The 17,675-nt window shown below is 40.1% G+C and overlaps 1 protein-coding gene across 1 annotated transcript in view; it reads right to left on the bottom strand.

Moving 5' to 3' along the window:
- The window catches only part of yes1 (YES proto-oncogene 1, Src family tyrosine kinase), a 33,647-nt gene that overhangs the window by 4,580 nt on the left and 11,392 nt on the right, over nucleotides 1–17,675 (bottom strand). The window contains exons 2-11 of the mRNA XM_085141859.1: nucleotides 13,911–14,201; nucleotides 12,859–12,958; nucleotides 10,663–10,761; nucleotides 8,728–8,831; nucleotides 7,269–7,418; nucleotides 5,773–5,928; nucleotides 3,396–3,575; nucleotides 1,610–1,686; nucleotides 646–799; nucleotides 33–164 (exon numbers count right to left, since the gene is read on the bottom strand). Coding sequence (XP_084997985.1) covers nucleotides 33–164; nucleotides 646–799; nucleotides 1,610–1,686; nucleotides 3,396–3,575; nucleotides 5,773–5,928; nucleotides 7,269–7,418; nucleotides 8,728–8,831; nucleotides 10,663–10,761; nucleotides 12,859–12,958; nucleotides 13,911–14,196 — 1,438 coding nt within the window. The 5' untranslated portion in view covers nucleotides 14,197–14,201. The remainder of the gene's footprint in view (nucleotides 1–32; nucleotides 165–645; nucleotides 800–1,609; nucleotides 1,687–3,395; nucleotides 3,576–5,772; nucleotides 5,929–7,268; nucleotides 7,419–8,727; nucleotides 8,832–10,662; nucleotides 10,762–12,858; nucleotides 12,959–13,910; nucleotides 14,202–17,675) is intronic.

A 17,675-nucleotide genomic window follows, 5' to 3' on the forward strand; every position in this document is an offset into this window, starting at 1 on the left:
GCATTACATGTATCTGCATGTGCTGTCTTTACCTGGATATGGTACTCTGCCCTTGGTCACAAGTTCAGTCAGCAGGATACCGAACGACCAGACGTCTGATTTAATGGTAAAGCGTCCATACAAGGCAGCTTCAGGTGCCGTCCACTTGATGGGGAATTTAGCACCTGGCAAAAAAGAAAAGGAAAGAGCGAGGCGAGTCAAGCATGGGCAAAGAAAACATCGATAAGACTGCTGAATATTTCCTCAGTTGGTAAATCAATAGTTTAAACTTTTCAAATGTTAGAAACTGTGAAAAAGCAGCACATCCTCACAACAGGATGCCAAATCGGTCAACTGATTAGAAACGTTAACTGATTTTTTGAACACTTCAGCTCAAAAAATGTAAGCATGTGTAGCCTAAATGAACAAAATCATGGTTCATGTAGCGGGCCTACAAATTGCATTTTTATTTATAGCTAATATCAAAATCTGCTGTGACATTTTCAGTTTCAACCCAATTTATTTAAGGTCCAAGTCCTGTATTAAGTAGCAATCATAACTAAATAGATCGGAACAGGCACTGCGAGGCCCAGTATAAACATGTTCTCTATTTATAGTCAGTGCAGACAAACATGCGTCCAACTGCATCCGCTCCCTGTCACACACCTTGTCTGGCGGTGTACTCGTTGTCCTCGATGAGCCGAGCCAGGCCGAAGTCTGCGATCTTACACACCAGGTTATCAGCGACCAGAATGTTGGCAGCTCTCAGGTCCCTGTGGATGTAGTTCATCCTCTCAATGAAGGCCATGCCATCTGCAATCTGGGATTAAGTTGGATTGGACAGGACGTAATGGTGTTATTCTAACAGCTTCAGAAAGCAAAAGTGCAAGCATGAAAAAAGGACATTTTATTTTCAATTATAGATCAAATAAACATAGCTGCATTTAGGTGTCAAGAATACACGAAGACAAAACTCAAACAAGGCACTCTACACCTGTGACAATGACACCAACAGCATCTGGATAAACATCCTAAACACAGCCATTCGACACCATTCTCACACTTGTTGTAAACTCCCTCTGAGGCGTCTCTGGGTTTCAGCCTGTTTCAGTTTTAATTCCCCCCCCAAAAAAAGGAAAAGAAAAATTACTACTCCGCAGAGTGGAGAGGGAGCCTGTGAGCGTGAAGAGGCAAATTAAGAGCAGATCACAGTAGGTGACTGAACCAGCGAGCTTAAATGGCCTCTGGTGAGCAGCGTTTAAGTGCTACAGGCAGTTAAGTGGGGGACAACGAGGGGAGGCACACGCAGCGGTGAAGAGCTGTCGGAGGGGGAGAGGAGGCGCACATTGTTGCACAGGAAGCGGCAGAGAGGGGAAGGGTAGATATTAAATAAATTATGCCAGCCAGATGGAGAACAAACCGAAACCCGTATTCACAGGGCGTGAATATTTGACTCATGCACACCTACACACACGGCTGGAAAGAAGCCCGCGTGGAGCTTTCTCCGCTGCATTGCTGATGTATGATAATCTTTCCCCTCAGTCAGAGTTAAAAGAGCAGCTGGGCAGGGAAGAGACATGAGGAGCTGCTGCACCTGTGTTAGCATTTAAACACTGGGTTTTCATCCTACCTGTGAAGCCATGTCCACTAGCTGGGGAAGCTTCAGATACTTTCCATCTCCCTCCTTCAGAAAGTCCAGTAAACTACCTGCCAGAGTTTAGAAGACTACTGTCAAGAGAATCAATACATCCGTCTGCAACGTGTATAAAGACAACACAAAAATAAACAGAAACAGAAATAACCTGGAGGCACCATGACTGTTAAAAAGTGAATACAACCCTTCAAATGAACTGTGATGTGTTTTTAAAGGCTGATGGACTGCTGGGGATCCAGTGGTGCAGGGGTGAGCAAGTTGTTGACTGGAAGGTTTGTGTGTGTTTAATGGGGTCAGATTAAGAATGTAATACTTATTAAATGATGATGGAACTATCTGGCTGTTCTAATCACAGTTCTCTACCAGTTAATGAGTTCAAATTTTACCTTTTTGCTGCTTTTGTTTAACATCTGCTCAAAAAATATATCAATCGATCAGAGTGAAAGGAGTGGCTATGGACTGGCTGACTATTGATCGCTTGGCTTAAGTATAATCGGTGTGACAGCTCTAAAAAGAGCTCTGAGGCCAGGGATAACATTATATAAGCTCTGAAATAATTTGCATTTACTTTTCTGAGGTTAAAAGATAAACAGAAGATCTTTCATAGAAACACTCTAATGGAAAAATTGACAGACACAAATTATTATTCCAAGAGGACGTCAGTTTTTTTTATTCTTTGAAAGGTCTGTCAATATTTTCACTTCTAAGGTTTACACAAGATATGTCAGACTTCATGCCTCACTCTTGGAGTGGAAAAAAATGTATTTATCTCAAAGCTGCACTCAAACAAGCTCTGCATAAACATACATTTTCTTGCCGCTCTGACTCTCTATGCCACCACAGTGGATTTAAATCCAAATAAACAAATCAATTTGTGCTTGAAGGGAAGATTTTTCAGCTTTAATTCAGAGGTTTTACAAAAATGAATGCATGAAGTGTTTGGGTATTTTTTTAATACGCAGTCTCCATTTTCAGACAACTGACTGACGAGCAGTTTCATGGCCAGGTGAGGCGAGCTCTCCTGTTATTTCATGCCAAATGAAGCACACATCTGAAGTTGATTCAAAGTGATTGTCTTTTGATTTTTAGTGTTATTTTAACTACAAGCCCCAAAGAGACGTCAATGCAAACGGTATGGGCATGTTTGGCTGGCTGTTCCTAAACAGTTTATGGATGAAAAAAATGAAAAGAAAGATGAAAAATGAAGCTGAAAATCTGCTTTTCAGTCACAGCACGACTCTTTTATAATATACTTGAATGTTTTAGATCATATTATATTATCACTAACAGAAAATTCATCATCATCTATGGAGATCAACCACTCGTGACTTCTATGGCGTTCCACAGGGCAGTTGTCATGTATTGTTCTCCTTATACATGCTGCCACTTGGAAACGTCACCAAACAGCAAAACATTTGTTAGTGTAGTTGTGCAGTCGATACACACCTATCTGTAGAGCTAGGCGACACTGATTCAATGAGCATTTTAGCACTGTGTTTAACATATGAATGACTACAAATGGTTTAAAACTAAATTTCATTTCTTCATTTATTGGCTCTAAAACCAAACACGATTTGTGTGTTTATTTGTGATGGACTGTTTGTTTATTTAAATGTCTGTTTTCATATGGGTTCATATGCTTTAGTTCCTGTGAATCTCTTTGGAACCTCTGTGTTATACTGGGCTATACAAATAAATTTAAGATATACATTCTTTGTGTACATCTTCATAACATCTGGTTTGGAAACTGAACAGTTCTTACCTTTGCCCATAAACTCAGTAACAATGTATATGGGCTCCTCGGACACCACGGCATAGAGAGGTACCAGTTTGTCATGTCTCAGTTTCTTCATGATCTGAGCCTCCTGCAGGAAAGCCTCTGGAGACATGGTGCCCGGCTTCAGGGTCTTGATCGCCACCTTAGTCGTACCGTTCCATGTGCCTGAATATATATGAAACAAAATGCGAATGATCACTTATTTACTTTGCAAAAGTAAATACTTTGCTTGAAAGATACAGAGGAAATACAATTGAAGACACTTCCAATTCATTAAAAGACTAAAAAGGCCCATTTTTTAACCCTTTCACGTGATTAAAAAGTCAATCCTAAAATCACTCGGACCTCTGGCAGGGCTCCCATGTACTGAGAGAACATGGCAGCTGAAATAATCGGCCACTTCCTGATTGAGAGCCACTTACTCACGCCCTGCTTACATACAATAAGCCAAAGCAGGAGATCTACTGCTTTCGTCAGAGGGCTGAGCTTCATGAATGAATCATAGCGAACAAACTCTGCGTGCACGCACGCAAGCTGAAGGACAAAGTAGGACAATGATAATATCTAAACGTAATAACGTGAGGTGGGGAGTGCATAGAGAACATCATCTAAAAAAAACAAAACGCACGAGCAGCACGAACTGCACGAACTGCAGCTGATCAAAAAACCATCACGAAACCACGAAGCAGTGAGCGACAGAGAGGGATTCCTGGGATTGCTCAGTGGAGGCTTGCAGGTCGAGGCTTGCTGCAGGGCAGGCTTAATTAAAGACTCAACGATGAAAGAAGAGAGTCGTGTTCACTCAGAGGCCCCCGTCTCACAAGCAGGCCAGTGAAAAGAAGCGTAGGAAGTGACCTGTGATTACTGGAGCTGTGTGTGTGTGTGTGTGTGTGTGTGTGTGTGTGTGTGTGTGTGTGTGTGTGTGTGTGTGTGTGTGCGTAATCAGCTCTGACATCAGTACGTGTGCCGGTGAGGCAGCAAGACAAGCCCACTCTTGACGTTAGTGCCACTCAACTTAAAACTCTAATATAAACCAGTGTCATTTGTTTTTCACATTAACTTTACATAAGTTACATATTCATGCGCATATAAATCATGCACAGTGGGCATGTTTGTAGGCCCTAATGACTGTGTGTGTTTATGTCCACAAAGTTGTTCCTGTTCTTCACTAATTTATAAGTGTTTGTGTCAAACACCAGCACTACAGACGGGATTTATGTCTGCAAGTTGTTAACATCGGAAGTAGGAAGGCCACTGGTTTATTGCAATGTATCCCTTAACATGGCCATCTACAACCCTGTTAATAATTTCATTAATATTAAAGTGCAGAAAACAGAATGCAATGACCCACAAATCAATCAAATCCCATATTTAATTGAAAAGGACACAAAGACAACATATCAAATTTTTAAGACGTTTTCGAAACGCCGCGGCTCATTGCGGTCATGTTTACAGCTGTGCTTCATCACCTCGTCCTGAAACAGCAAATTCTTTGGAAACATGGCTCTGAGTAAAGTTCCTGTTTCTGGCAGCCTTTCCATGTATTTCTGACATATTTCACACAATAACTATTCAGCTACTAACACATTTACGTAGGCGTTTACTGTGTCGGATGTGCTTTTGCAGGGAAACATCCTCTTTTTCTGTCTCTTTGTGGTTTGAATAAACTGAGTAAATTTGAATCGACAAAAGGGGGAAAAAACAGCATCTGTTTTATATTTTCAAATCAATTCAATTATCTTGCTCTGTTAGAGCAGAAATGGATCCAGACAGATGCAAGACAGCATCTTGTTTATTTAATTTGTACACGCATAAAAACAAAACAATAAAACCCCAAACAAACAAAAAAAAGTTGCTCCACCTTGGCAAGAATTCCCCTTCACAGTCAGGATGCTTCTATACTACTACTTCCTGTATACTGTTTACTGTAATCCTTCTAGAAGCAAGCATTGCCACCCAGCAGCCATCTTGAAATGCCTCCAGGCACTTATTCAAGCACTTGTGCATCAATAAAGATTATAATAAGGGTTTATACTCCTACCAACAGCTTCCATTCAGGATTCTTTCAGTGACATATCTCTTTATTATGAAGCCTCTGCTGTTTTCAATCCCCAGCTCCATATTTAACAAAGACATAAAAGTAGCGTCCTTGCTGTCAACCAATTGTGCAGGAAACAAAAACTACAACCATCATTATCACATAACGTCTGGAGGGCATGTAGATGAATTTTGCTTTGTCACTCTTTAGTGTGAGTGTGCACAATGAAAGATAGAAGCATTGGTTTCTGTGCCTGCAGGGCTGATTTCAATAAATAATATCATTCATACTGTGTGCTTGAGTACGGCTCTAGTGGCCTCTTACCCATCCAAACTTCTCCAAAGCAGCCCTGTCCCAGTTTGACCTCCAGCCGGAGTGACTCTCGTGGGATTTCCCAGGCGTCCTTAGCTAGTCCCTGAGTTTGCGGCTTTACTGTGGGACACACAGTCGTCAGCCTGTAGCACAGACCATCCGCATGTTCTACACAGGAAGAAGTACATAAAAAAAACAGTGAGTTTAAACAACAACATAAAAAACAACATGAGTGAGTGAATGAGCTTTGATCTGGAGTGCTTTATCCACATGCAGTCCTGGCCACCAGCAGGTAGCAAACTACAATCAAATCACAACAGATTTGATTCCCCGTCCCCACACCTCACAGAATAACTATTTATTTCCAACATGCCCTCCAGAAATAATCTGATTTTCACCATAATAGTATCCCGTGTTTTATTTTGATTTCAACTTCACTAAAAAGGCAAGAACATCAAGGTTCTGGGTTTTTGTTTTTTGTTTGGCAGCAGCAGCACTCGCTACATTATGTCCTGCTGGAATTCTGCACACAAAATAGGGGAAAACAGAGGAATGAGTGGAAATCCAGCCTGTATTCAAACACTGAGCAGTTAAGATCCAGTGAAGATTTTCTCACTTGTTCCTGACTTTCTGTCTGCAGATCAAAGGCTACACTGCTGCAGAGCTTTGAGCCGTAACAGTTCTTTAAAAAAAAAAAAAACCCCACAAAAAAACCCCACAAAAAAACCCCCACACAGCAGCGAGTGATTTCTATCAGTTATGTGGAAAAATGCGGTCAACACAACCAGAAACGCACGGTCTTTTAACAAACACTCTTTTTTAAAATAGATTTTCTTACAAGTTTAACAGGATTTGTGCAGTTCTTACAAACAGTTTGTACTGAATGTGTTTACACACCATGCGCTGCAGTCGCTTTCTTTTAAGATACCAAAGGAGACCTTTAGAATGACTGTTTATCAATACTGTGCAGATTTCAGCTACATGAGACAGTTTTTTTTAAAAAGTGAAACATTTTTTGTATTCATGGCCTCCTCTGGCTTAAGTCCCAGTGGGTTAAACTTTTTTTTTTTTTTAGAACCTCGTTACTGAGTTACTGAGCTGTGACCGTGTCGGTGAAAGCGCTGCTTGCGACTAGCTCAGAATCACCATAGCAAAAAAGCCTCTGTAACACGCATACATATTCAACGCATAGATCTGCAGCTGAATAATACATTTCCCACTGTGAGCACTGAATCTGCTGGTCTACACACTGTATGGAGCCAGAGTAAAAGGCAGGGGACTACTTGCAATGCTAAAACCCTTCAAAAGAGTAAGTCTCTATGGTCTCAGTGACTTTTACATCACATCTCTCCAAGTAACACCACTAGGCTTCATAAAATATGCATCTGAAAAAAGGAAAGAACAAAAAAAAAACAAAAAAACATCTGTCCAGTTATAAACAACACTTTGTCTAGATGCGTTCCACATGTAAATAAGACGCCCGAGTGTGCAGAAGATGGGCAGCATACCTGTGTAGTGTTTCACCAGCTTCTGTAATGACTCAAACTGCGCTCGTGTCGTGATGTAATAACCGCCGTTGTCCAGCTTGCGGATCTTGTAGTGTTTGACGTTGTCTCCCTTTACATCATCCCAGTCACGGATGGACAGAGAGTACGCACCTTAACAATCCACAGAAATGAAATTAGATGTGTTGCTCGGGAAAATAAATACTCTAAAATAACTAAACCGATAAGAAATAAAAAAATATTTAGCCACAGTCACAGATGAGCCTACAAATCTCATGAAAAGACAGACAAAGACAGACAGATAGATCTATGGTTCTATTTTACATTAAACTATACAGTAAAGCGATAATGGTGGGTCAAGTGACAAAGCATTACAGCCATTCGTATAGCTACGCTGCTAGTGTGTCTGGTTAGAGAAGGAAAATGAAACACGAAAGTGCCAAAAATTTCAATTCACCAAATGACAACTTGAGGCACCGGATCTCAATATCATCCAGTATTTAAAAATGCTACACTCATTCCAGTCTTTAAATGTGAGACCTTTAAACTTTGTTTTGTGGTGTTGGTGCTGGCCAAGATGTCTGTACTCCATATTACAAATTTTATTTGTATGTTACTTAGCCTGAATCAGCAGGTATCTGTGTTCCTGTGATGCCCACAGCACTCTATAGAAACATCTTTTTTTTTTTTGGGGGGGGGGGGGGGGGGGGGGGGGGGGGGAGAACCATTTGAATACAAGCGCGCCGATCCACACAGGTGTGCACACGGGTGTTCACTGTTCGTAGACTTAAATCACACCTTTCTTGGCTGCTACTTCAAAGCACATTGTGCGCTGTCTGTCCTGCGTGCTGCACAACAACATTCAATATTTAGTATTTACTGCTGTTTACACTTAGCTAGATTAATGCGATGGTGTTGTGTTTAGTATGTTGCTTTGTTTTTTTTGCTTGTTTTCTATTCTTTTTCTCTCAACAGGTGATCCCAGAGATTCCCCCCCCCCCTTTCTCACTGTCCCTCTCCCCTTCTGTTTTTGTTTTCCTTCCTCTTTCTTTCTCCCTTTCCTATCCTTCACTCATGTCTGTCCCGTCTGTAACAACTGAAAATAAAATAAAATAAATAATAAAAACAAAGGTCGATCAAATGGACCAATACGGCAATGCCATGATGATCCATTTGGCAAAATAAATCCATTGGGTATCCTTGTTGGTCTTCAGACAACAATTCTGACGGCTAAAGAACCAAATGGGACAGGCAAAAAAAAAATAAAAAATAGAAACATCTTTCTAAATAAATTGTCAGCAAATGTGACGTGGCAAGCTAACACTTTGCTCTCGTGTCCAAATAGAGTCACTTATTGCTCCAAAAGAAGAAAATCATCATAACGCTAAAGTTCAAGTTTAAAGGGAAGTGGTGACGTCTCTATACCCACGCCCATCTTTATGTCTGTTATAAATCATCCTACCTTTAGTCGTCTCACTCTCTCGTACCAAGAAAGTTCCCCGCTGGTTTCCTGGAACCAATAAATGGCGTTCTGCATCTTTGCGGCCCATTTTACCAAAGTACCATCTGCCAAAATAAAGTCAAACAATCAGTCACAGGAGGAGGGCCCACTGTGATACACTGCACACAATTGACATTTTCTCCTTCATATAATAGGGATATGTTTTTTAGTAATGTGACAGCGGGGAGTTAAATTTCTTCAGAAATTAAATATATTTGGCATCAACCAGTTGTCAGGTATTTATATGTGGAGTTAATATTATTGCATTGAAAATAAGACAAGGGAAAAATCTAAAATAAAATATAAGGTAAAATAATAATCACTTGTTTAAAACTTTGCTTCAACAAGTGTTTTGCATGTTTCAATTTATAGTCATGTGAAAATGAAGTTATCACAAGATTTTGCAATCCTTTTAAAAACATATACCATGCTTTAATAGGTCAAAAGGTACAACCACCTTTAGCAAAAATAACTCGAAGGACTCATTTTCTGTACGACTTTATCAGCCTCTCACATCATTGTAGAGGAATTTTGCCCCACTCTTCTTTACAGCGTTCCTTCAGGTTTGCATCTCAATCAGCTTGAAGTCTGGACTTTGACTGGGCCATTACAAACCTGATTCTTTTCTTTTTCAGACATTCAGTTGTAGATTTGTTGCTGTGCTTGGGATCACTGTTCTGTTGCATGACCCAATTTCAGCCAAGCTTTAGCTGTCGGACAGATGGCTTCTGACTCTAGAATATTTAGGTATCTAAAGACGAATTCATGGTTGACTCAGTGACCGAAAAATGAACTGAGGGGTCTACTACAGAGGAGGTTCAAGAAAGCGAGGCTTTTTTTTTAAATTAGCTGGCTCGGCAAAATAAAAGGCTCAAGTCAGAGGACATGCACAGTGTGGTTAATCTTGTGTTATAATAAAACCCTTAAAACCCTTCACGTCCTGTGACTGCAAAAAAAGCTCAAATCATCACGCCTCCACCACCGTGCTTGCAGCTGGTATGACGTGTGTTTGTTCTGATATGGTGTGTTTGGTTTTCACCAAACGTGACGCTTTAGCTCACCGCTCTAAAGAACATTGGTACAGAAGTCATGTGGTTTGTTCAGATGCAACTTTGCAAACCTAAACAGTGCCGCCATTTTTTTCTTCACCTGGCATCCCTTCTAAACAAGCTATACTTGTTCTGTTTGTGTATACAGTGTCTGGGCTTTGTTTGCAATTTCTCTGAACATCGCACGGTCTGACCCTGGGATGAATTTGCTGGAACAGCCATTCCATGGTATATTTTCTATTTACCACTTGTCTCCCAGATGTAAATGACAACAAAAATCTACATTTTCTTATTTGTAAGGCTTACTTTGCGAAGTTCAATCAAAGAAATGAGTTAATTTTTTTTTTTTTTGCTTCATATACTAAAATCCTGCAAACTCAGTCACAGTAAGTTATTTTTCATGCTAAAGGCAAAGTTGGGCAGGTTTACCCAGTTTTTTTTTTTTAATTTAAATGAGCAGTTTAAACCTCAAACATAAGTGAAAATGTGAAAATGGCCAACAGCTAAAAGAGAATCTAGGCCACAACTGTGTAAAAGCAGCACAATGTTTCTGTCACACAAGAAGAACAGAAAAGAGAACGCCATCGGCTCCTGTGACAATACATGGCTTCATTGTTTAGACTCTCTGCCATGTGTACATGATGGGTTTGTCACATTGTGTGTCCTCCCAGCATCAGCATTTTGTCTTAATCAGAGGAAAACTAAGTTGGGTGAGGAACAGGAAAAAAAACAAGAAGGGACAAAAAAAAAAAAAAAAAAAGATAGATAGACGTGGAAATAAAAGTTGTTGGATGACGGAGAGAGGCAAAGATACTATGTTTGGAAAGGCAATTGTGTGAGTTCTTACTCTTCAGCCTGTATGGAGTCTGCTGGAGCCACATAGTTACTGGGGATATAACCTTTCTGCCCAGTGTTGATGGAGCGCGCCTCCCACCAGTCGCCTTCCCTGAAGAGAGAAGTAAATTAGAAATCAGAACCACATAATACAAACACAAAAGTTTGACTTAAAAAAAAACTATCCTATTCCAAAAGAAAGGGAGCTGGTATGAAAGTATACAAAGGGGGGAAAAAAGACAGAGAGGTAGGATTATACATCATCCAAAGACGTCAGCAGTCTGAGTCATCAAAATGTGGGTGGAGTTCAGATGCTGAATGTTGTTGTTTGTTTTTTTTAAATCAATTGAAACTAAATAACTGATATATTATTTAATATAGTATTAAATGAAAACAAAATTATTTAATATATGATGACTAATATTAGCTTTTTTGTAAAAAAAAAAAAAAAATCACTTGTACAGATGATAAAAACATGTTTAAAATAAATTTCAAGGGTTTGAGTTTCTTTATTTTAATTGCAAACAACTGACAAAGACTTGTGATGTGACACAAGGACCACATATTAAGCATTTAGTCAAAACAGGAAGTCAAGATCAGCTTGCGATCAGCTGATAACATCTAACCTCAGCAGGAAGCAATATTTAAATAACTCAAGATCGCCTACAGTTACTGCTGTTGATGCAAACCCATTTGGAACCCACCCTTAACCCAGCTCTTCCTTTGCATGCATTACTTAATTAAAGCCCCAGTTACACAGACCAGATTGGTCGGCAACCAACTGCTAACCATAAGCTGCAAATGTATTCCTGACCGGTTGCTCTGTCCTCCAGAGATTTATAATTCCGAAACTGGTTCGCCATGTATGCGCTGACTCGACATACAACAGGGGTGGGCAATTCCAGGCCCCGAGGGTCGGTGTCCTGCAGGTTTTAGATCTCACCTTGGGTCAACACACCTGAATCACATGATTAGTTCATTACCATGCCTCTGGAGAACTGCAGGAGCTAATTTAGACATTTAAATCAGCTGTGTTGGTTCAAGGACACATCTAAAACCTGCAGGGACACCGGCCCTCGAGGCCTGGAGTTGCCCACCCCTGACATACAAGGTACGAGAAGGTATCAGGGTAGGGCAAAGGCGGTAGGTCATCAAGGTTTCTACTCCACAGCTGTATTTCATACGGGTCCACATTACCAACGCACTCTATTTTTTCCAAGTACCGTCTCTTCGCATTCGGACGCAATCAGTCTCTATCCCGTTCCTTTTCTTTTGAGCTGCTTTTAAGCATGGTTCTAGCAATCGTCCAACACAGTGTGCTTGTTTTGATTCGTGACCTGCAAATATGGCGCCGCGGTCCCACAATACATTGGGCCGTTATATCAACTCCAAAGCCCTATATAATGTTATATATGCGTTTTCTATTATTTAAAAAAAAAAAAAAAGTAAAACTGATTGGAGAAGAATCAAAATTTTCTAGAACGCTAAAATAAGCAAGTAGCCACAATTACTAGTGTGTTTAACAGCAGATGTGGAGCTTAAATTAAAAGTGAAGGAAGAGAGAATCTGTCTGAAAACCTTTAGCCAATCTGTACTCGTCCCACGTCTTCTCTAGAAGCAGATGGTATTTTCATCACTGCAAAAGCAATGTGAACACACACAGCGGTAGGATGGGACGTGGAACGTGACAAACAAGAAGAGCAGAGCACTTGGCACGCCGCCTATTTTCACACCTGAGCACATGTGGGGTACAAGGTAAAGCTGCTGCGGCAGGTATCGAGTGACATATTTCTCCTTCTAAATCATGATATCCTTACAAAGCACTATGAGAGCTAACATGACTGATACTGAATTATCAAATTCAAGACTTGAGTAATCCACAAAATAAAATTAAAAGAAGTAAATGAGCATTGGTTTACAAAGCTAATTGGTTTGTCAGTACTCTAATGAGCTTGACCTTCAGTTATCATCAAAGCGCCAATAATAAGCATCCTTTTTTTGGTATAATGTCATAAATGTAACTGCATGTTTTTCTTTGGCAAGAGAAAAGCAATGGACACTAAACAGATGGCCCATTAAAGGAACCCATTAACCCAGACAGATCTCGGCCTTAATATCAGACCTGAATACACTGAAGGATTAAAAACACACACACACACACACAAAATCCGCCTAGCATTTTGTCAGTGTAAAAAGCAAATATACTCACGTGTTGTTGATAATCTGAAAGCGATCCCCTTTTTTAAAAGACAGATCGTCTGCCGTCCTCGCTTCGTAGTCGTACAACGCTACAAAAAACGTTACACCACCTGAAAGTGAGAGAAATTGAAACGCCTGATTCCTCTAAACACACACTCATTTTGATCGCTCTTTGTTACAGCCTTAAATTACAGATTAATACAAAGGTAAAATGGAAATATGGCAGAACACGGCGAAATATTGTTTCAGATATTTATTTTCCTTGATATACCACCAGAGGTGGTCTGCATATACACCTGGCTCTCTCAGCTCTGATTTATTTTTAATAATTCATCAGAGAAGCAGAATATTCCTCCTAGCGTTCTCAAACTGAGTGGCATCACCTCAAATTAAAGGGAGGTCATTTAATTTTTTATTCACAATAAAAAGAACTGACAAGTGATGGAGTGCAGAGAGACAACGGGACTCAGATATGTTTATCTTGAGGAGAAAATTAAAAGGGCTGTATTAGATCCATAGGAGCCCCTCAGGCCACAGCATTGTGAAAGAGCCATGAAGGGAATGAGGGATGTGTGCGTGCTTTAGGAGGCAACATTATGCTTTGTTGCATATATTTCCTGCATAATTTAAATATAAATCCACTCAGAGTCATTCTATGACCGACACACCTTTAATTCTAAAGTCATTCTAAGTCTAACTAGTGTAGGAAATAAAAACTTTCAATATGCAATTTGCATTTACTAAAGCCACTCAATCCAGTCCATGTTATTGTTTTTCTTGGCTCAGGAGAGACCATGCCTCTGCATTGCTTCCCATAATACAGACCTATTTTGGGTCTGTTCAGCAATGATGTTTTGGCTGACTCGTTTCAAATGTCTCATTTGCATAACATCTGCTGCTTACGTCCTCTGCATAACAAATGATCAACTGAGTTTATTCTAAAGTTGTACAACAGTTTGTGCATCACACAATAGAAAGGAAAGCTGTTCAAGTAATTCATTTATAACTTCTCTAATACAGAAATCTATGAATACAGAATATGTTGATTCACCACAAACTAACCTGAGATGACACTGGGAAAGGGACTGTTCACAGCCACTGAAGTAAAGGAGGTGGAGGCACCGCCAAAGGGCGTCATGACTGAAGACGTCCCGCCAAAGGGTGTGAGGCCAGCAGCATGACTGTTGTAGCTGTTGTTGTGAGCATTCATAGCAGGGGAATGCCCCATCATTGTAGGCTCGGGCCCGTAGTGGACCAGGGGCGAGCTGGCCAGAGCGGCATTTGAGTTGTCTGGTCGGTACTTCAGAGCCGGACCCTTGTCCTCTTTACTCCTGACACAACCCATCATCAAGCCTGCGAGGAAGAGGAAGATTTGACGATCAAATACCAGGATACCAGTAGCCCAAGAAAGATGCTTTGGGTTAAAGATGCTTTTGTCACCCTTGTGGTGTAAATGTGATGCTGTTAACTATAAAATATGAAATGCAAATGATATCATTTCCAAAAAATGTGTCCAAATTAGGCAAATTTAAAAAAACAAAAAACAAAGTACAAATCTGTGAAAAATATCTGTAACATGAGCTACCATCATGTCTCGCTGGATAAAATAAATTTATGCTAAACACCATAAATGTTGACTTGATAATAAGCTTTGTCATGAGGGCTGAACTTGAATGACACAAATGAACAGAAACTACTATATTGTTCATCATTAGCCTAAAGCATTTTGGAGGGTTTCAGCCTGACTCTAGCATACAGAAAACAAGGAGTGACCTCACGTGACTTTACAAGTCCCGACAAAACCTCTCAAGGCTGCACAGCAAGAAACGATTCCAGCCTACGGGCATCTCTCCCCTGTGTTCACACTACACTGACACAGATTTGAAAGGGAGAAAAAGCCCTTTGGCATTCAGAGCTGGTGCTCTTCCCTCCCAGGCTTACTGATACACATGACTCAGTGAGTTAGTAGTGTGTGTGTGTGTGTGCGCGTGCGTGCGTGCGTGCGTGCGTGTGTGTGTGTGTGGTCCAGGGATTACTCAAATTGTGAGGACCTGTATCTGTTTATACAGTCACATTATGGGATATTTGAAAAAAGTAATATTTTGGCTCATATCTTCAGAATAAGTTCCCAATAAGCCCCAAAAAGGAACTTTTCAATGACTGTACTCAGTGCAAGCATACCAACCACACCTGCCCTGGAGCAGTAAACTGGATGCTCGCATTGTGCATGAAATGCATGCTGGGATAAAGATATATAAAAGCATGTACATTGCATTTTAGCAGTCTAGTCTGCACAGCGTATGATCTGGGCTCAAATTAGGAGAGCGCATGATCGCAAAGAAACGTATTCGGTGTCTGAGTGTGAGAGCTCGTGTGTGTTGTCAATGGTTGACAGCATCCTCTACAGTGCCTGCTCTGTTTACTCATTTTTCTCACCTTTGACCTCTATGTCAAACTACTTGTGTGTATGCAGGTCGAGTGCGTGTGCACTCGACGTGCATACACACATGCACGCACTCTGCTGTCACGCACATGCGCGTGACAGCAGAGTGAAACAAGCTGCCACTACACAGCAGATGGATGCTCAACTCCAAGATTGCTCCAGTTTCAGTGACTCATATCCTGGCATTTGTAAAATGTTACAACATAGTTTCAAGTGCCCGTAAGTGAAGGGTCACATTGGTATTTGTAACAGAATAGCTGAAGTGTGCACTCATCCCTTATGATACCGTTAATGCTGAAAGGATTTGCATACAACTGTTACGGGTTTAATCAATCTACCAATAAAATTAAAGTCAGCACTTGGTGGAGATAAAATTACTTGTGGAAAAACTACATTTTCAATCAGTCAAATCTTCAATTCACACATAAATAATATGTGATGACACACAAAAAAATCATGAATCCATCATATTCACTAAAACATAATCTAATCACTACCCTCTCCAAAAGGAGTTAATTAATTAATTCCAAACACTATCCACCTCGTTTTATAACTGTTTTGATTATGCAACCTATAATATATTTATATGGTATAAATAAATATGCCAATCTAATACACAGATTCAGCTTCATGAAAAGATGTTATATTTATTTATACATCACTATAAGTTGTTCTGTAATTATTTAGCCACACGTATCCAAAAGTACTGCTTTTTATAATATGTCATTATAAATGGATAATTGTTTATAGAATCTACAGTGTACAATGTTACTGTATAATCGCATATACTCTATGATAATACTAACAATAATTATGTTAGGGATCAGTGGTAAACGGCAGAGCTGTGGCCAAAGTGAGTTGGTATGAATGAAGATATTAGATCATGGTTGTTTTTCCCATCACACTTTGCGCTCATTACGCTCGGTCAGAGAGACTGAGGGAGAAGGTAGAAGGACGCTGGTTCAGTGCACGCCATAAATGAATGACTCACAGTCCCTTCCTCACAGTGAGAACTACAGTTCATCAGTTTAAAACCATCACGTCATATTCTCAGATACTAAAAGCCAATGTAACTGGTACTGGGTGGGAAACTGAAAAAAAAGCTGGATCGAAGCATCTTTAGCTTTAGTCGCTGATTTTATTTTTAACTTGTCATTCAAATGTCAAAGAAAAAAAAGAATGTGTGTTCAAATGCTGGATTATGGTTGAGTGTTTGCCTTGTTTTCTGTTTTCTGTTTTGGTTGGCTTAAATCACATGGCTAAACCTTTTCATTGGTGTGTGACCTATGGTTGCACGGGCTGTAAATGTTTTAATAGTGTGTTTATCAGATCTGTAACATTAACATAATGGATTCATTGTTTATACCGTATCTGAAGCCAAAAAAATTCACAAAAGTTTTCAGTGTCTCAGATATTAGGATTTCCAGTTGTTCTCTACCGCAATGCTATCTTTGTATTCCAGACCACATGACGCGGTTTGAAGACACGTGAAATCTGATAAATATGTGCAAATTGCTGTTCTTTCACTCAACTTCACAAAGTGTTCTTCAGTCATTAAAATGGAGCAAAAGTGGTACTTCTGACTAAAGAAACTTTCGCAAGCTTGCAGCCTTTCAGTTAATTAGCTACAGTTGACTACATTTGCGAGGAACATGACCGGTTGACTAAACTTTAAGTGAACTTTTTTTCTCCTCCAGCTTGTTAAGACATTAGCTGTGCGAGTTATCATTAAAAGTGTGAATCTTGTAATTTGGAAATTGCAGCCTTTCAAAAGCCTGAATAAACTTCAGTATCTCTGTAAGCGAAAATAATAATAATAACCCTAAACATACCACAATTTAAGCCTAATTATGGGTTATATAAGTACATCAAATCTCTTTTAATGTTCCAATATGAATTAGTATCTTTGTTCTGAAGCTAGTTAAGGATTATAGCACTTAATATGTGAGCGGCTGAGTCAGGTGAAGTTATTCTTCTGTGCTAAGAGGTTAGGCTGTAGCTTTGGTCGCTCTGAGCTTTGGCTCCAAGGTTAAGTGGCCTTGAAGCTAAAGAAACACTGTTCAGCAGTCACCTCCCATTAAGTAACAAAACACCCGACAAAGAAACTGCAGCACAAATCCCCTGCTCGGCCCGTTTGTTGTTCTCTATGCATAAATGAGCCCTAACACAACGACTGCACATTTCTCTTTGTGTGTAGCTCAGTGCAGCTCTGCACCACAGAGTAAATAAAAGATTGAAAACATGCCGACTGTTGGGAATAGCGCCAAAGGAGCCCAACACAGCCTGATCGCAATCGCAATGTGCAAGCAGCAAGGCAGCAATTATATCAGCAACAAAATCAAAAGCTACACTGCACTGAGACCTACAACGTTACTGCTGTTAAC

This window comes from Neolamprologus multifasciatus, chromosome 18 (assembly GCF_963576455.1).
Source record: "Neolamprologus multifasciatus chromosome 18, fNeoMul1.2, whole genome shotgun sequence".
NCBI lineage: Eukaryota > Metazoa > Chordata > Actinopteri > Cichliformes > Cichlidae > Neolamprologus > Neolamprologus multifasciatus.